The following is a 20,537-nucleotide window of genomic DNA, read 5'->3' as shown; positions in this document are numbered from 1 at the left end:
CTCATTTTACAGTTAAATTACTTGTGTTAAGGTCACAGGTGTATCAAGTGGCAGAGCTAGAACCCCCAAATCTAAAACTTTCCCCTGCACCATATTGCCTCTTCCATAGTTAAAGTTGAAGGATATTCGTACTAAAGTGATGGTTGAGGAATGACATGAAGGTAAAAGGTCAACAGTGAGAAATGCAGAAGACAGGGCGGGCCTAGATCAGTAGAGCAAATGGGAAAAAAAACCCAACCAAAAAAACCCAATCTGAACATTTTAAGACTCTACCTAAAGGTGGCTGCTATCAAAGTTTAGGTGAAATTCTCTGGATAAATTTCACACACATTTTTAGAAAGGGCAAGAGACAAACAATCAACAAGTACACACAGTATACAGAAGGGAGATTAAATTTACATTTATACAGCAGTTAAAACCTAAGAGTGTTTACAGATTAAGAGACAATAGTACAAAAAAACCTGGGTGGGAAGAGAAAGTTAAAAATGAACTTTAGAGCGCCTTATAAGTTTCTCACATTGGAAATTGTTTATTTACTAACGTACAATAATCAGAATAGAAACACAAACATCTCTTCCACTGAAGTTTGAATCTACCATCATGTTGAGTTGACAAAGGCTGTTATGAATAAAACGCAGGCTCTGCTATATTCTACATCAAGTTCGGTTAGGATGATCAACCTGGCCTAGTGGTAACTGCTAGTCGTAAGACTAGCAGATTAGTTTCAGAAAAGTTTGCAGTGGGCCAGCCACAAAGTCATAGATTTTCAGCCAAATCAACTCTTTAAAACTATATTCTTCAGGTTACAAACTCCATTTATGGAGGAAATAACCACATACAAAATTCACAGATCCTTGGAATAGAATCACCACTTGAAATAGAATCTCCCACTTTTCTTGGACTAAAAGGTAGCACCCATTTAAAATGTGATAAATTAGGCAAACTGGGGTAAGGCCAAGTGTGGAATTAAGTTTTTATTTACAGGACACTGCAAAACAGGAAATTCCACATAGAAATAAGAAGCCTATTGAGGATAGAGGTTTCATACAGTATGTACACAGTTCAAACTGTTCAAGTATGCATTAGTGCTACATTAAAAGTCACATTTAAAAAAAGATCTTAAAATGGAGAGACAGTAAGACAAAATTATACCAAGAACAAGGCATACAAGACTTGAAGGTTTGACTGTAAAATCTAAAAGTTAAAGGTCCCAGGAGTGCCATCTTGAATCTGGAAGGTATAGCCATCAGAGGTAGATTCTGGGACAACATTCTGATCTTCTTCCTGGAAGGAGAACACCAAACAAACAAACCCTTGTATAGTAATACGTTTATATTCAGTAAGTCAGTCTACTGTGGATACCTTATATACAACTTTCAACCCAGGCTTCCTTTTGTTTACAGAATAGCTATATCAAAAGGAAGATAAGAGGCCACAACTGATCTATACTTATTTAATTTATACTGTTTCAATGAAAGGATAAAATTAATTTTGTATTTGACCTACAATTCTTCTCAAATGAAACATTCCACATACTTTTACAAAACATAATGAAATTTTAAAGATGCAAATTAAAACAGACTAGGAACAACAGGAGTAACCCAGAGAGGAGGTAGGGCACAATTTCCTAAAATACATGTTGGAATCAGCAGTATATTTTAAGTTCAACCTTCTGTATCTAGTTTTAACTTACTGAATGAATTAATGCTTATTTAAGCTACTCTCAATAAATAAAAGTTACTTGATCACTACTAATTCTGTTATGTCAGTTAAAAAATTTGAGGTTCTAGTGTATTGGTTTCAATAAATCAGTGACAGGAAAACAGAGTGGCAGTGTGTCATGCTGGTTATTGGGCCATCTTTGGCAACAATAAGATTTTTGTTCAAATCCTATTCCTGGCTACAAACCTAAATGTCACAGTTAAATTGCAGAAAAGGTGCCAATGATCTGTATTTTCCCTCTCAGGAGTGTACAAATCATCTAGACCTCCCATTAAACTTAATGCTAATTTAAAAACACACACACAAAAAATTACATGCAATATTTACCAAATTGAACTGGTTTTTTCTTCATCTAATACTCACCTCTGCAGAGAAATACTTTTCAATTAAGCTTGAGGAAGCCTTATACACCATTTCGTTTTCATGTGATTGAAGTGCTTCAATTCTGTCTAGTCCTCCACATTCTTCAATTAGGATACACAGTTTTTCAGTTTCATTTAGTTTTTCAGCAGCCTAAGAACCCATCACCATGGATTAATCACACTTGATGAAACCAATTACACAAACAGTATTAAATAATAAAACATGTTTATAACAAGCCAGAAACTCACCAGAAAAATATTTGAAATTGCATCCAAAATAACCAGTACAATTTTGCTGTCTTTTGCAGACAAGAGGTTGATTAAAGGTTCCAGAATTCCATTTTGGACAAGATACACAATCTGCTCAATTGTTCCACCACTCGTATAGTTTGTGACAGCCCATACAGCCTCTTTCTGTGACTTAAAGTCTCCCTGTTCAATGTACAAACAAAAATATTACACTGTTTTTAAAATGTTAAAGGATTAGTTAACATCAGTTGGTAGCTAGTAGAATACTAGAGTATTTTATATTTAGAGTCTATTAAGCAATGTATTTCTAAAATGATTCACCACATAAAGGTATGGCTGAAGAGTTAATATGGGACAGATGAACATTTTTATTTTCATACCTTTGACAGAATTCCAACCAAGTATGGAACTAGTCCATGATTCACAACTTGCTGTATTTGGTCCTGACGGCCAGCCGTGATGTTTGACATGGTCCACGCAGCCTCCTTCTGGATATTGGTTTTGGGGTGAGTAAGCAGGCTAGGAAAGACAGCAAGTGCTCCTGAATCTATTACAATCTGAGTTTGTTCATCTGTCCCAGTGACAATGTTTCCTATAGCCCGTAAGGAAGGAGTCTGAAAAGGAGAGTGTATGTTAAATTCAACAGCTATCGCTATACATTGCTATATATATATCAATAGCACTATAAGAAAAACTTTGCATTCCCTTGTTTCTTTGTTTCTGTGATCTATTCCTTCAGGCTACAGTACATGAGGCTTTGAGTAAATCAATAGGTAGCTGTAATAGTAAGGACATGTAAAGATACCCCTGTATTGGCTTAGTTTTTCAAATTGATTGTGTTAAAACCCAGAGCTTGGTAATCCCACCTGTGGGATGGACTGGGAGGAGCTGGTGACAAGATCTGGAGAGACAAGAGAGAGGCAGAAGAACTTTTTGGAAGCAGCACCCAAGTGGAGGGAGAGGTGGAGGGAGAGGGAGAGAGAGAATTGGGGAGAATTGTTGAGTGCCACTTTGAATCACCCTGGACTTTTGAGACCTGCCCCCGGAGCTGGCAAGGACTGAGGAGACATGGCTGTTTTGCTGGTACTTTGTCTGTCTGTTTTGATGTTGTTTTGCCAGATTTGTCCACTGGTGAAAGACAGTCCTTTTGCTGAAGAAGTCCTGGAACCTGGATTTTGGTTAAGAAGCCCTGAGGCTGTCCTGCAGACAGAGAATGAATACTGTCCACTGGTGAAGGACAGTGCTGTTGTTGCAGGGGTCTGGAGACTGTCCTGCAGACAGAGTGAATACTGTCCACTGGTGAAGGACAGTGCTGTTGTTGTAGGGGTCTGGGAACCTTTCTGTTGGTTCAGAAGCCCTGAAGAAGGATTTTCTTGTTGTATGTTTACAGAAATCCTGGGAGAGGGTTTTGCTAATGTTTTCAGGGGTTCTAGGACTGTTCTACAGACAGAGGATGAATTAATGAAGGGACTGGCAATGTATCTTGTGGCCTTGCTAATCCTTGTCTCCCCAGGAACTAAGATTACTGAGAACTTGCCTCCTGTCAAGATGAAGAAAAGACCTTCATTTGGGTATTAAGTGCTGTGCTTAAACTTGATGTAACTCTGGGGTAGATTCAATTGTGATCCAGGGGTGGGGAACTTTTGACCTTTTTGTGTTCTATGGTTGAACAAGTGAATGTAGTTTACTTATGTTTGGAAACTAATCTCCATTTGAGAAGAGGGGCTTTGTGGTGGACTAAATGAAGGTATAGCCTAGGGGTGGAGAAATATTTAGAACAGAGACTTTGTAATTGATTGAATGATTGGAAGGTCCTGGGGTAGGGTTGTACTTGGAGATTATTTAATCACTCTTAGTAAATGCAGTATTTTGAATGATGTCAAATTTTGATCTTCTGTTCTTGGTTGGTCACTGAATAAAATGGAGAGCACCTATACTGGTATTTTGAACCTTTGGAAGTTGGCATTACATTACAGTAGCTTAAAATCTCTAACATCTAATAAATACTATGTCCTTAATTATACAACATAAATAAACAGCACAAAATAGATAAGACTGAGGAATGCCAAGAAATTTAGCTGCAAATATTGGAAAGCTAATTTAGCATTCCTCAGTATATCACTGAAATGTAGTTAAAATGTTCTTACCACTATGGGCAATTCACCAGATCCTAGAAGTTTCACTAGCTGTGGGACAACTCCAGTTTTCACAACCACTTCAATCCTGTCATTTGAGCCATCTGTGAGGTAGGAAATGGCCCAACAGGTATCTGCCAGAACTTCTGGATCATCATGATGCAAAAGACGGACTAAGGTAGGAAGAATCTGCTCAATAGCTTCTATTGGGGGAGCAGGATTCTTGTTACGACAAAGATTTGAAAGTGTCCAGGTAAGATTTCTTAAGTAACCACACTAAGAAAGGAAAAAAAAAATCAGTCCAATTCAAACAATTAAGCATTTTAATTCAACATAATCAGTTTCTTTTTAGAAGGGCAAAAAGAGATTAAGCATAAAGTAAGACTAAACGTAATAAACATAAGTCCTGAATGTCTGGTTAAGAATTGTTTTTACTAATGAAAATGGCTTAATTAACTTACTGCTAATGATGATATATCAGGAACTGCAAGCAGAGCTAAAAGTGGGTCTATTGCACCATACTTGATAACCAAGTCTCTGTAGGCTGAACCATCACCTGGAAAAACCAAAAGTTAACTGTCACTTGCAGGAGGGACAGAAAATTGAAAGACCAATAAATAGACTACATTCTTAACTGATTTTACAAAGTCCATGTTTCTTTCTCCCTGCCTGAAAGCAAGGTCAAAGGTATCACCCAGACATTTAAAAACCCATTTAAGTTCATTAAGGTTGGTTTTAGTGTATCAGATAAAATCTCCTTCAACCTGGACCTACAATGGAAACCAAACTTACCTTTTTGGAAAGATTGCAATAATTCTGATTTAATAGTTTCAGGGACTTTTAGCCTAAAACTCAACAACTATCATCCTTCTACTCAAATAACCTGTTTGCTATTAGATAAACCAAACCAAAAACAGTTCTGTAATTCACATACCTGCAATGTTTCCCAGAGCCCACACTGCCTGTTCACTGATGTGAGCCTGGGGAGAGGCCAACAGGGCAATGAACGCAGGTATAGCCCCTCCATCTACCACAGCCTTGGTTTGGTCTGATGTTCCAGAAGCAATGTTAGTAAGTGCCCAAGCAGATTCAAACTGAATAGGATTACAGTCTGTCCTGCCCAAGAAGCCTACAAGCTTTGGAATCATACCAGCCTCAATTATTTGGTCTATGGGAGGCTGTTTTTCCCTAGAAAGGAGTTTCCTAAAAAGGTAACAAAAAAATAAACATTACAAAGAATCTGATATGCAGTCCTCATGATTCTAAATACTTGAAAATGAAAGCAATAGCATGTTCTGCTAACTGGGTCAATAAGTTAAAAATTCTTTTCAAGTTTGATGATTTTTATTGAGCCCAGAATCAGACCCTCGACAAAACTGTATTATTTCACTTAACAATTATTTTTTTTTTTTAAGCAATCGGGGTTAAGTAACTTGTTCAAGGTTACATGGCCAGTTATTTCTGGGTGTGGTACTGAGTATCTGAGCCCAGATTTGATCCAGGTCATCCTGACACTGGAGCCAGTGCTCTTACTCGCTGAGCCACCTGGCCGCCCCTAAACAATTGGGGTTAAGTAACTTGCTCACGGTTACACAGTCAGGTGTTTCTGGGTGGGTGCTAAGTGTCTGAGCCCAGGATTCGATCTCCAGGTCTTCTCAACACTGGAGCCTTACTTGATGTGCTACCTGGCCGCCCTCACTTAACAATTGTTACTTTTAAAAGATATTACTTAATTTTCTCTTCTTTCCTCCCATTAATAAAAATACTTACCTAGCAGCTTGGGTAGCCTGAAGTTGAACCTCCAGATTATTACTATTTATGCCTTTGACAATATCTTCAACAGACCAAAGTGCAGAGCCCTTCAAAAGAGATGAGTAACTTGAGATAGCAGTCATAATTTAATTTCCATCACAAGCAGAGGTATTCAAATGAGGGCACAAAAGAAAAAAAAATCTCATCAAGATTAAGCCAAGTATTCCAAGAGATTGCAAATACAAGTTTATTAATACTTAAGGACGCCTCAAACATGGGTGTATTGACACCCATGGTGTCCATTTTAAAACTTAAAAAAAAAAAAAACCCATAACCTTTAACAATGTATGCAAAAATATTTGCTATAATTCTAACATTAAGTATACTTAGCATATTTTGTTCTTTTGGTTCTGCTTTATTTATTCCCAATTACTTCAGATACATTTATATTTCTTTTTAAATTCACTGTTATACAAAACATGCCACTTATTCAGTTGTTCACTAGGCAATGTCTAGTATATTTCCAGGTTTTTGCTAATACAGATTTAGTTGCTAGATATATTTTTAACAACTTCTGGTATCTCCCCCACTCCCAATTTTAGGAAATCAACTTCCTTAAGGAATAATTCTATTACTGCTTTCCAAAAAGGCTGGACCCATTCACACAACAAGCAATCTACTATGTTTAACTAGTCAAGCTAACAGGGAAATATCTTTTTTTTTTTTCCCAATTTGATGTTATTAGCAAATAGTTTTTTTGCCATTTGCAAGCCCCGTCAATGATGAAAGATTTTTCTAGGCTTTTCCCTTCTGATTCATGATATGTTATTTTATTATGCAAGCAGTTTATAAATAATGATATTCATGCACTTTCTTTTAGGCACAGCTTGCTAAGATTTTAATCAGGTTCCAGAATTATATTTGTTCCATTTTTTTTGGCACACCTCTTTCTAGTTTCTTCAATATTGCTAAGTAACTTTCCCTTGGTGTTTTGTGATCATCAGTACAAATACTATATAGTTACATGCATCTGGTTTTAGCACATTGTTTAAAATCTATTCCATGGTGCTTGCCCTAATTAGAATAAAACCGGGACAAAAAGAAGATTAGACATTATCTTGTGGCATCAGACTATGGAATAGTTACTATGAACTCGGCAAATTATGACCACCATTTAAAAAATTTATGGATGGCAAGAAGAAAAACAGAGGATGGGGGGACAGGTGATATAAATTATTTTAATTTGGATAAAATTGTGAAGAATGTTACATGCCTGGCTTGTACTCCAACAGAAGGGCAACAGAAATACTAGAGTAATATCATTTTTCAAAGTGTTTTAGTGGTTAGTTTTATAACATTCTGAAGGACCGGTAATACTAGAGATAGAGAACAGGTGACCATATTCTCCCAACCCCATCCAAGACAAAAAGTAAAAAGTGGAGATGAAGGGGCGGCCAGGTGGTGTAGATAAGAGCTGGGATGGGTTCCGGCCTCAGATACTTGGCACCCACACAAAAAACTGAAATAACTGGCCATGTAACCTTGTGAGCAAGTTACTTAACCCCAATAGCTTAAAAAAAAGAAAAAAGTGGAGAGGAGACATTCTAAATATAGATGCTGTTGAGAAAGGGACATTAAAAAAAAATATCAAAGACTGAGGTGAATACAGGGTGACAAAGGATTACAGTACCCTTAACAGTTGGCTACTTATACTATTTTCTGTTACACATCAAGTCTGCTACTTCAAACAGTAAGAATGTCTAGGTTTGAGGGACAATCATAGCCCAACATGGCAGTCTTTTTTTTTTTGGGGGGGGGGGGGAGGGCAATTGGGGTTAAGTAACTTGCCCAAGGTTACACAGCTAGTATTTTTGTGTGGATGTTAAGTGTCTGAGGCCAGAACTGAACTGGGGTCCTCTTGACTCTGGGGCCCAAAAGCTGTACTCACTATGCCACCTAGCCGCCCCTGGCAGTCTTTTCTAAAGATTTATAGATTATATAATTAAAATCCAAAGAATGAAAATCACATGCAAAATCTGCTGGAAGAAACTGAGAATTTACCTGGTTATTTCGGTTTTCCTGCAGTGGAGAAGTAGCATCATCAGGAAAAGTGCTGACATTTCTTCTTTTCAGCATCTGGTCATCTTTTTTGGCTTTCCTCAGTTCTACATTCACTTCAATACGGCGGCGCCTCATTTCCTTGAGTGAGGAGAGTAAAATCAAAGTGTTCTATGCTCTTTTTTTTGAATCCACAGTCATCTTCTTTATTATCTTTACTAAAACAAATTTAGGTTGCCTAGAAGTTCTTTTCAGTGAGCACACCCAGTGCCCCACTGCTCAGCTGCTCCCCCATCCAGTCGTGCTCCCCCCCAATTATATTGAAAAGTAACAAGATTAAGACTACTCACAGTGCTGTCTTTCCCTTTGTTCTTAAACCTATTAAGCCGGGCAGCTGGTGAATTAGCATTTTCATTGGTGGACATGGTTGTGTTCAACACTGGGAGAAAAAAGCAAGGAGGGAACTGAAATAGACAAAAAAGAAATTTCAATGCCTTATAAAAAATCCAGCAGGATTTTGTTTTGTGAAACATTAATTATATCTCCAAAGAGAAAAAACCAACACTAACAGAAATATGTCAGCTACCAAAGTAGCATGTTATCTATATTTCTATATGCTCATTTCATTTTTTTGTATTTCCCATGACTAGCATAGTAGGTGTTTACTAGACAACGAACATACAATTTAATAGGAACCATAGCATAAGCCAGGTAACTATATGTATTAAACTAAAAAGTACTCCAATTCACAGTAATCTGTATTAACCATAGTTTAGCTCAATGCCTACCTAGCATATAGTAACCTCTTAAGTACATGTTAACTGACAGCAAGGTGATAAGCTGCCAGCACTTAAACCCTTGCCAGTCTCTCCATTAAATATTCCTTACACCAAAATACTATTAAGTCAGTCATAAGGCTGTATAATTTTAGTAAAATTTTCGACAATTTTGTTTCCTGTTAAGATAAACGTCATTTTAAATTTAATTTTTAAAATAATTTAAGAACAAAAAGTTGACAAGCATCAATCTGTTCCTATGGTGGGTGGATGAACAAAGTTTTAACACCCAGCTATGACATGTCCTTTAAAAAAAAAAAAGAGAGAATTTTTAGTTCTTGGCATCCTCTCACAATTGCATACACAAAGGTTGGTAAGCAGTTACAATCAAAACCTTCCAGATTCAATCTATCAATTACTCCAAAAAGCCTGGCACTATGCTAAGTGCTATTTAGCATATTAAAAAGGCAAAAATACATCTCGGCCCTCCAGGAGTTCTCATCTTAACGGAAGACAACGACGACAACAACAACTAAAAGCGTTAAGTCCCATATAAATGGGAGATCATTTTCTTTTTAGAAGACAAGAAAAATCTATTTAAGGTGGGGTTAGAAGCCGGAGAAACGAAGAGGGTGAGGTGGGGTTTATTTCCAGGCCTGGGGGAGAGAATGGTATTTATTAAGCGCTAACTAAATGCAGGAAGGGCTGCAGATCAGTGCGGTGTGGTGGGTGGGGTGAACCTAAGGTGTGGCTTAGTTGTCCAGCAACAAACCCTGAACCCCATTAACTAACACCGACTTCAAGCCTCGGGCAGGCAGCAAAGTTAGCACTTCTGACCCTTCTCTAAACCAGATACTGGATGGGAAAGGAGGAAAATCCAGGGGCCCTCTCTTCCCCCTATTTCCTCCTCGCACCCCATTCCCGCGACAGCTCCCCATGACCAGCAGAACCTAAGCATCTTCGTAGAGGAAGTTCGGGAGAGGCAACACCCGCCAGACACAAAGGCCTGGGCAGGCCGGCTGGTTGTTGGGGGGCGGGGGGGCCGCGGCCCAACTTGCAGGCCTCAGAGGTACGAGGGAGGAGGAAAGAACACGTCACGCCTAGGCCGGGTCGTGGGAAGCCCGCTCCTCTTTAGCCTCGGTGTACCTGTGCCTCCCCCCCCCGCCAAATAAACTCGGCTACACACGCACGCACGCTCACACACACTCTCTCACGCGGCAGCCAGAGCGTGGGTAGCGGTTGAAGTAACAGAGGCTGGTCTTCAGACCTACGCTGCCACCAGCCGGCCTCGGTAGAGTGGCCCAAGGGAGCCGGGTTCCGGAACGCAGCCGCTGCCGCAGCCACCGCGGGGAAGCGCCGGAGCGCGGCCCGAGGCCCACGGCCCGGCCAGGCCCTCCCCCCACGAGGGCCTGGAGAGCAACAGGCGATTCTCTCACACCCCTCCCTCCCTCTCGCCAGCGCCGGAGCCAACCGTTTCCGGCTGTCCCGGTCTTTGCAATCTCCGGGGGAGAGAAAAGAACTCACGTTGCGGGAGGTCTGCGGGCCCCGTAGGGGAAGCTGGAGGAGGTTGCAGCTGCGTCACGGTTAGACTTGCAGCAGCCACTACAGCTCAACCCCTAAAGCCGTGTGGCGCGTGAGGCCCTCCGGCGCGATTTAAATTTCCCGGCGGCCTAGCGCTCCGATTGGCTCATTCGAGCCCAAGCAACACAGCCATTGGTGGATTTGAAAAACACGGGGTTGGGTGGTCCCAAGATGGAGCCGGCCAGGGAAGTAGAGCAAGAGGGCGGTGGAGTGGAGAGGGGAGGAGTTCTCGTGAGATGCGGGAACAGCAAAAAACCTGCGTATCTATCCCAGAATGCCTTGCAACCACGCTTGGCAGACGGATTTTTTAATCTTTCCCTGTGCTGGGCTGGTGGGCGGCCTTGATTCTTAATTTATGACATTTGTGCGCTCTCTTCGATTTTTTTTTTTTTTAGGAGCTCCACGATTTGTCGAGTCAAATCCACAGGCAAAAATTAAGTTACGACTGTGTTCCAGGAGCTATGCTAAACGTTTGAGATAGAAAGAAAGGAAAAAAACGTAAAAATTATTTTAAAATAATGTATATGGGTAGCTTAGACAAATTGTTATTTTCCACGTGTTTGCTCCAGGAAGGCTACGTCTCTTTGATTGTATGAGATTTCGAACTTTTTGTTTTAGAAAATCTGCAATTTGTAGTTTTGGGGGGACAACTACCATAAATGCTGTGATGCAACATTAGTGTGTTGCAGTAGTTCTCTAACTTTTTCATTTCAGGACTCCCTTTAACTTCTCAAGGACCCCGAAGAGCTTTTGCTATAATATTTATTGAATAAGTTTTAAGTGTTTAATTTATTTGGAAATAAACAGTAGCATTTTTATGTGGAAAAATAACCTTTCCATACATTTTCTGAGAAGAGTGGCCGTTCTACGCAGTGTTGCAAATCTCTTTAAAGTCTGGTGTAACCAGATAACTGGATTCTCATATCTGCTTTTGCGTTGTTTGTTGCATTATTATTGATTTGTTTGAAGTTAATGAAAAAAAAAGCAACCCAGCCTCACATAAGTAGTTGGAAAAGGAAAGAGCATTTTAACAGGCAAATATCTTAGTATTATTATGAAAACACTTTTGACTTTGAGGGACCTCTTTAAGGAAATTGGGGACCCGAAGACCACACTTTGAAAAGTGGTGTTGCCTGATTTACCAAAGCCAAAATAGAATTAGGCAAATAAAAACCTCCCACTTAAGATATTAAAGAAAACCCTAACAGTTATGGGGAAAGTAGAATGGAGTGCCACAGTAACTAGGATGTTATCCAACCTAGAGATGACCTGAATATCCCTGCAGCTTTTAACACTCAGCCGCCCTCTCCTGGATGTTGACTTCTCTGTGGGATTTTTCTGACGCTGTTGCTCTTTCTTGGTTCTGTCTCTTAACTTTGGTAAAGGCTCCAGGAGTCATCTATTCCAAAATATTTCTCAGATTCTTAATTTTTGTAGTGGATAGAGAGCCTGCCTAGAAACCAGGAAGACCTGCTGGTGTGTGTGACCCATTCAAATCACTTAACCTCAGTGCTCTTAAGTACTTCTAAGTTGTTAGATTGGTAGGATTTTTCTCACCCTGGAGTTCCAAATGCAGGGAACTTGCCTATATAGTACAAATTGAATCCAAACCAAATGCTATTTATATGACTGTGGTGGAGCTCAATTACAATTTTAACTCAATTGTTTCATAATTTTCAAAGCAATGAAGGTGCTGAAGTTTACCACTAAGAGACCAAGTTCTCACACAACTCTTGTAAAAGTAAAGGGGAAAGCCTTGGATCTTAAGTCAAACTCTGCCATTTGCCACCTGTGAAAACTTGTAAATGTCACAAATATCAACAAATTTCATTGAATCATTTGTCTGAATTTCTACCAAATCATTGTTGCCCAGACAATTTTTGAGCATACTTGTACCCAAGATGCAAGACCTGCTTAAAGAAGCAAAAAGGAACAAGCATTTATTAAGTGCCAGTTATGGGCTAGGCACTGCTTAAGTGCTTTAAAAATATCTTATTTGATCCTCATAATAACCCTGCAAGGTTAGGTGTTACTATCCCCATTTTACAGTGGAAGAAAATGAGGCAGACAGATGCTGCATATTTTTGCAATCCTTTGATTAAGTTCTAGTATTTATTCCCTGTCTCGTGGAGTCACAGGTGTCTGTGATCAAATCTAACTTTCTTTTCTTCTTTTTCATTTTTCAAATGCTTTATTAACTTCTGATTTACGTCATTCATTTCCTCTGGATGTTGAGTTACAAATTTTCTCCCTGTTTTTCCCCTACCCACTGCCCCAAAATAACAGTCCCACAGGATATCCCCTCCTCCAATCTGTTCTCTTCCATATCTTCTCCCATACCTCTTTCAACTTTTCCAGTAGGGCATGGTGGATTTCTATACCCCAGTGCCTGTATATCTTATTTCCCAATTACATGTAAAATAGTGTTAATAATAGTATATATATAATTTTTTTTAAACATTTGATTTTAAAACTTTGAATTCCACATTCATTCCCTTCCTCCCTTGTCACCCACCCTTACTGGGAAGATAAGCAATTCAGTATAGGTTGTACATGTGTAGCTAATGAAAAACATTAACATAGTAGATATATTGTAAAAGACTGACTATATTTCCCTCCCTCCTATCCCACCTCCCACTTGTTCTATTCTCTACTTTGATCCTGTCCCTTTTCAAAAGTGGGTGCTTCCAACTTCCCTCCCCCCCCCCCTCTGCCCTCCTTTCCATCATCCCCTTCCCCCCACTCTCCTGTAGTTTAGTGTGTGTCATTCCCTCCCTGAGCCAAATTCAATGAGAATAAGGTTGACCCATTCCCTTTTGCCTTCCTGTTCTTTCCTCCCATTGTAACCATTTTCTCTTGCCTCTTCTATATGAGATAGTTTATCCCATTCTCTCTCCCCATCTCCTCTCATTATATTCTTCTCTCACCTCTTAATTTCACCTTTTAAGTATCATCCCTTCCTATTAAGTTGGTCCTGTGCCCTCTATGTATGCCTGTAAACATATATACATACATTCACATATGTATTCATATGCCTATACCCTCCGATACAGACATATATATATATATTTATTTATTTATTTCTATTCCCTTCAACTATTTTTATACTGAGAAAATTTTCATGAGTTACAATTATCATTTTTCCATATAGGAATGTTAATAGTTCAACTTTGATAAGTTCCTTATGATTTCTTTTCCCTGTTTACCTTCTCATGCTTCTCTTGCTTCTTGTATCTGAATGTCAAATTTTCTATTCAACTCTGTTTTTTTCATCAAGAATGCTTGAAAGTCCTCTATTCCACGGAATGACCATATTTTCCCCTGAAACATGATATTCAGTTTTGCTGGGTAGGTGATTCTTGGTTTTAATCCCAGCTCCTTTGACATCCAGAATATCATATTCCAAGCCCTTTGATCCCTCAGTGTAGAAGCTGCCAGATCCTGAGTTATCCTGATTGTGTTTCCACAATATTCAAATTGTTTCTTCCTGGCTGCTTGTAATATTCTCTCCTTGATCTGGGAACTCCAGAACCTGGCTATAATATTCCTAGGAGTTTTCTTTTTGGGATCTTTTTTCAGGAGGTGATCGGTGGATTCTTTCAACCTTTATTTTGCTCTCTGGTTCTAAAGCATCAGGGCAGTTTTCCTTGAGAATTTCTTGGAGTATGATTTCTAGGTTCTTTCTTTGATCATGGCTTTCAGGTAATTCAATAAATTAAATTATCTCTCCTGGATCTATTTTCCAGATCAGTGGTTTTTCCCATGAGATATTTCACATTGCCCTCTATTCTTTCATTTGTTTAGATCTGTTTAACAGCATCTTGATTTCTCATAAAGTCACTAGCTTCTATTTGCTCCAATCTAATTCTGAAGCCATGATTCTCCTCATTGAGCTTTTGAGATTCTTTTTCCATCTAGAAATTCGGCTTTTTAAGGCATTCTTCTCCTCATTGCCTTTTTGAGCCTCTTTTGCCATTTGAGTTAGTCTGTTTTTTAAGGTGTTTTTTTCCTTAGTCAGGTTATTAACTCTCATTTCATAATTTTCTTGCATCCTTCTCATTTCTCTTCCCAATTTTTCCTCCACTTCTCTCATCTACTTCTTCAGGTTCTCTATGGCCTGTAACCAGCTCATATTTTCCTTTGAAGCTTTTGATTCAGGAGTTCTGACTTCACTGTCTTCCTCATGTTCTTTGCTTTGATCCTTTTTGTCCCCCAAATAGGAGTCTAATGTTGGATTGCTTTGCTTAGTTTGCTTCCTTTGCCTGCTCATTTTGCCACTCAATTACTTGACCTTTAGGCTTTTTGCCACCAGACGGGGGAGCTTTGTTCCAAACACTGGGGTTTTCTCAGCTGCCTGAGGTATTAGTTGGGTGCTCTCTCTGAAGCCTCCACATGCTCCGGCAAGCTGGTCACACACCACAGGATCTCTACCCTAGACCTCAATCCAGATCCAAGCAGGTTAAAGCAAGAGCAATTACCCCTCAGACTGGTCACTTGGTCCCCCTAGAGTCTGCAGGCCAGGAGCTGAAGCTGCCACATGGTGGCGGATTCCCCCCCCCCCCCAGCCCTCAGCAGCTTCTCGCCCCAGGGGCAAAAGCCAATGCACTCCCAATTACTGGGTCCCAAAGTCTAGACTGCACTGACCTCTCACTTTGTCCTTAGCATCTTTGTGTTGATAATTCTGGAAACCACCACAGCTGCTGGTGATCTGGAGTCCCTCCAGTTGGTGGTTGGTCAGGCCCACCCTGGGGCTAAAACCTCTAGCTCCTGTGGGGGCTGTTTTTGACTCCCATAGCGCTGTGGCTGATTCCTGCCAGCCTGCCTGGCTGTCCTCAGTGGGAGGTTAGCATCTCTGTGTCATTTTGTGGGTTCTGTAGCTCCAAAGTTTGTTCAGAGTCCCCTTTTAAATGAATTGGAGTTGGTAGGAGCCAGATCTGGAGGTCCTGTTTCTACTCTGCCTTCTTGACTCCCCAAATCTAATTTTCAAGTATTCTGTTATTAAGTAAAATATTGAGTACTTCTTGTATTAAACTATTCTAACAATTCTTTCCTCTAGAGCTGCCATTTCCTTTCCCATTCTAAATTTTATCTAAAGCTCTTATTTTATTTATATGATCATTTTTAAACTTTAGTTTTAGAATCACTTTGACAAAAATTGCTAAACTAGAGAGCAGTATGAGGAAAATTAGGTTTGGATCAGTACCTCATACCATATACCTGGGTAATACTCCACATGGATATATGATGTAATGCAAAATTGAGTCAAATCATAAAGAAATTAGGGAAGTAAGACAGAAATTACTTTCAGATCTATGCACAGTTGAAGAGGTCATGACTAAACAAGCAATAGAAAAGATCACGCAAGATAAAATAGACAGTTTTGGTGTGAACACAACTAATATATTTAAAATTAGAAGAGAAATGTAAACAAGAGAAAAATGCTCTGCAGTATATTTCTCTGATAAAAGTCTTAAATCCTATATATATGAGGAATTGATACAAATCTATAAGACTAAGAGCCATATGTCAAGAAAAATGGTCAAAAGATGAAGAGGCAATTTTTAAAACAAGAAATCCAAGCTACCAACAACCATATAAAAATGCTATATATATCATTAAAATTATGGAAATGATAATTTGGGAAACTGAGGTTTCACTTCATACCCAGCAGATGGCAAAGATGAGAAAAGAGGGAAATGACAAATGGAGGCTTCTGAAAAATAGGCACACTGGTGCACTGCAGGTGGAGGTATGAACTAGTCCAGACATTCTAGAAAGCAATGTGGAACTGTGCCCCAAAAGTTAACTGTATACCCTCTTGACCAAGCTATATCACTACTAGGCCAATACCTCAAAGAACCTAAATGTACAAAAATATTTATAACAGCTCTTTTCCTTTTTTTTTTTTTTTTGCATCTTGGAGGGCAATTGGGGTTGTGACTTCTGGGTGTGGTGCTAAGTATCTGAGCCGGGCTGGTGCTCTTACTCACTGTGCTACCTGGCCACCCCAACAGCTCTTTTCAAAGTAGTGGTTCTTATTGGAAACTCAGGGGCTGTCTTTTTGGGGAATGGGTAAACATTGTGATATAGGAAGGTTATAGAAGATTACTTTGCCACAAGGGTTAGGTTCTGCAAACTCCCATGTTCTTAGATGGAGTGTTCAGGCCTTATTTGGTCTCAAATTTGTTTTCCTGGGTTCCTTCTGCTGGCTTCTACTTTTATCCATGCTCAGAGCACTAATAGGATTTAGTGGTCCCAGTCAGAACTTGGGTTAGCTGCCCCTTCTCAGGGCACTGGGTGACTTTCTGTCCCTCTTAATCCCATGAACAAGATCCTGGATTGTCTTTGTCCTCTCTGTCTGCCTAATACTTGAAACGTTTCTTCATTTTTCCTATACTACTCTGCCAGCCAAGAGTACCTCCACCACCTTCCCCATTTCCTCAGGTAATATGATGTGTACTCTTGAATGCAGCATAAATGACAATTAGATGACTTCTCTTCTTAACTAAGGGGTCGCTGCATATTCCTGGAAAAATAAATCCAAACTTAAAAATCTACGAAATCTATTTATACCATCTTCTCTAATCTTTGTTTTTGTCATCCACATCCCTGTAGGTCACTCTTCCAAATCTGTCATGTTTTTGTATCCCCAGAACTTAACAGTATCTAGCACATAAGAGTTTAATAAAATGCTTATTTGTTGCTAGACTGACTGCTTTTCAATGGCTTTATTATCTGATCCGAAGTCTCCGCTCCAGCTCCTACCATTTCATCCACACAAAACCTTCTGTCTGACCATTCCTTTTCACTGCTCTCTGTTGTGTTATCATCCATCTTTCTAACTCATTTTGAGGGCTCCCCAAGCCTCTGTCCTGGGCCCCTTCCTCTCTTCTCTCTACCTTTTATTACATAGTGATTTTATCACCTCCCAAGAGTTCACTTGCAGATCTTTACATCTAGCTCGTCTTTTTCCTAAACTCTATTCACTTCCCTTTGAGATTATTTCTAAGTTATCCTTTATATATCTTGTGTATACATAATTGTTCACATGTTGTCTCCCCCATTAGACTGTAAATTCCTTGAGAGGAGGGACTATTTTTTGCTTTTCTTTTTGTCCAAAGTACTCAGCACAGTGCCAGGGAAAAAAGGCACATAATGCACATTTACTCCTTCGCCTTCACCTTCTTAAGGCTCTTGCTTTCATGGCTAGGCTGTCCCCATCCTGGTCTGAAGAGAGATGGTGGTCAAGGGCGGTGTTTGGACTTGCCTAGCATATACTGCTGCCTGTGTCTCAGGGTGCTTCAGATAGGGTGGATTGCCTGTGTTGTGTCATTCATACACTATCCAACTATTACTCAATCTTCTTGGATGAATGATCATCCATGTCCTTCCACTTAATTCTGATCAAACTCTGAAGTTCTTTCCTAGGCCTGTTTCTCTATATACTTTATTACCTGGTGACCTCATCAGATTATGATTGCTAAGCAGATGAATCCCAGATCTATCTGTCTGTCTAGCCTTAATCTCTCTTCTAATTTCCAGCTTTACATATCCAACTACCTATTAGACTTACACCAGCATTTTAAACTCAGTAATACATTCAAACAGAAATTTCCCACCCAAATCCATCCCACTTCCAAATCTCCCTATTCCTTTCAAGGGCACCAGATTCCTCCAGTCACATAGGTTTACAGACTCAATCTAATCTAATCTTTGTCATATCTTTGTCTCTTTCCTCTCATTTAGTTCATACTTCTATTATTTTTTGTCTATTTTACTTCCACAGGACTCTCACATTTCCCCTTCTCTCTATCCACACAACCTGTCTGCTTCAAATCCTCCTCACCTCTTACTTAAACTATTGAAATGGGTCTCAAATCTCTCATATCTCCAATCTATCCTCCACACATTTGCCAAAATGAAATTCCTAAAGTATAGATCTGACCAGGTTTTTCCCCTGTTCAACTCAACTCACCTCTTACTTCTGGAATCAAATACTTTCTCTGCTATGGAAAGCCCTTTACAACTTAGCTCCAGTCTCTCTTAGCAATCTTATTACACATTACTTTCCTTTTTTCTCTTCCTCACACCTGACATTCCAATTTTCTCATCTCAGAGTCTTTAGAGATTTAAAGACTAATTGTCTTTAGAGACAATTAGTACCATCTGTATCTAAACTAAGGGCCTAAATTAAACCTAGACAATTGTCTCAATCCTCTGGGACATTTAGAAAAGCCTGTCTTTGTGGAAAAGAGGCAATACCCTCACATCCCATCCTGCTGGAAATAGGATTCCAAGTTTTCCTTTCCTTGTTTTCCTAAAAAATGTTCTCCATCCCAAATAAAGCTAATGTTAGGCATAGAAGAATCTTTGCCTTGAAGATGACTAGGGTGAAAGCCATATGATATAAATAAGACTATTTACATTAATGGGAGTTCTTTGGTTGTTTTAATGATCCAATGTGATACATACTTGGTTAATCTAATGGATTACTGTACAAATTAGTCATGTACACAGCCTTAAATATGAAGTCCTTACGATGTCCCTTATGCCCTATTGAGTGGAAAGCTTTCCCCGATTGGCTTAGGGAAAACAGTGACACCTATGTAGTGGAAAGGGCGCTGGATTTGGAGTCAAGTAACTTGAATGTGAATCCTAGTTCTTTTCCTTAGTACCCATGTCACATTGTTCAAGTTACTCAACCTCTCTGGGCCTCGCTTTGCTCATCTGTAAAATCAGGGATGAACTAGATGATCTCCGAGGTCCCTTCCATCATGAAATATTTAATTCTATCATCTAGTGGGGGAAATTTAGAGGGTGTATGTGATGGACTGCTAAAAGTCAATAAGAAAACATGAATATAATGGAATTTCTTACAGCAATGTAAGAAAAGACCAGTATGAAAAATTCAGAGAAACATAGACTTATATGAATTGATGCACAGTGAAATAAGCAGAACTAGGAAAAAAATATACCCGATGACTACAACAGCACAAACAGAACAAAACTGACTGATGTGTTATTATGATAACCAAGAAGAGTTAAGAAATGCACCTCTCTCCTTTCATTGCAAAGGTGGGGACCTATGAATATGGAATATTGCATGCATTGTCAGATTCTGGATATGTTGGTTGGTTTTACTGCTCTTTTTCTTTTTTTAGTCATGGTTACAAGAGGAGTCTTGCTAGGGAAAGAAAGGCAGGGAGAGACAACTTGGAGATTAACATGATGTAAAAACCACAGTCACCAATGTGAAAAAAATTATTGAATGAATGAATGAAAACCATTTGATGTGTCTACAACATGCCAGGCACTGAAAATAAAAATACAAAAATGTGACAGTCTCTACCCTCAAGGCATTTCCTTTCAAATTGGGGGGAAACAACACACCTGGAGTCTGGGAAGAGTTTGGGTGTGGGAAATCACAAGGATTGTCACACACTTCTCAGTAAGAATAGAAATATTGATTTGATTACTCTCTCCAGAGAAGAAGGTGGGAAGGGTGTTTGGGGTTGGAAGGAGGAAAACAGAGCAGGTGGCAAGATGGCTAAGATAAAGCATTTGATAAAGTGCTTACAGTGTGCCAAGCACATTAGTTTTGTGGTGGATGTGTTTGAAACACGATATAAGAATGGCTAAATATAGTGGATTAGGTAAATTTGCCAAGATCCGAAATTGAGTGAATCAGTAAAAATAATTCTAGAGGGTCATAAAGGGAACTGGTAGGTGTGATCCACGTCTGGTCTTGTCCCAGAAGGAGCCAGGCCTGGTCTGCGGCATCCATGTAAATGACTCCATGGCGAGCCCAAAAAACAATGGCAGAGTAAGGAAAAGACCCAAATTGGCCGCCAGTGACGCCAGAAACATGGGAAATAGCGTTAGTTTAACTCTGGAAGGGACCT

At 39.5% G+C, this 20,537-nt stretch overlaps 1 protein-coding gene across 3 annotated transcripts; it reads right to left on the bottom strand.

Moving 5' to 3' along the window:
* Positions 1-502: 502 nt before the first annotated feature.
* Positions 503-10,734, bottom strand: LOC138142891 (importin subunit alpha-1). 3 transcript variants are annotated; one of them, XM_069063945.1, is made up of 11 exons: positions 10,579-10,734; positions 8,629-8,742; positions 8,282-8,419; positions 6,239-6,327; positions 5,403-5,671; positions 4,930-5,024; positions 4,481-4,744; positions 2,714-2,947; positions 2,334-2,516; positions 2,086-2,235; positions 503-1,284 (listed from the first exon to the last, which is right to left on the bottom strand). In XM_069063945.1, exons 2-11 carry the CDS (start codon positions 8,701-8,703, stop codon positions 1,195-1,197), a joined length of 1,587 nt encoding a protein of 528 aa, XP_068920046.1. In that variant the 5' UTR covers positions 8,704-8,742; positions 10,579-10,734; the 3' UTR covers positions 503-1,194. The 3 variants fall into 3 exon arrangements, with proteins under 3 accessions (XP_068920046.1, XP_068920047.1, XP_068920049.1); XM_069063946.1 differs by having other exon boundaries at positions 8,629-8,717; positions 10,579-10,722; XM_069063948.1 differs by lacking the exon at positions 10,579-10,734 and having other exon boundaries at positions 6,239-6,346; positions 8,629-8,717.
* Between the last annotated feature and the right edge of the window lie 9,803 nt (positions 10,735-20,537).

The sequence above is a fragment of the Petaurus breviceps genome, unplaced genomic scaffold, assembly GCF_028583685.1.
Source record: "Petaurus breviceps papuanus isolate PSGF00001 unplaced genomic scaffold, PetGlider_PUasm1.0 90617, whole genome shotgun sequence".
NCBI lineage: Eukaryota > Metazoa > Chordata > Mammalia > Diprotodontia > Petauridae > Petaurus > Petaurus breviceps.
This window is presented reverse-complemented; position numbering and strand designations above follow the sequence as displayed.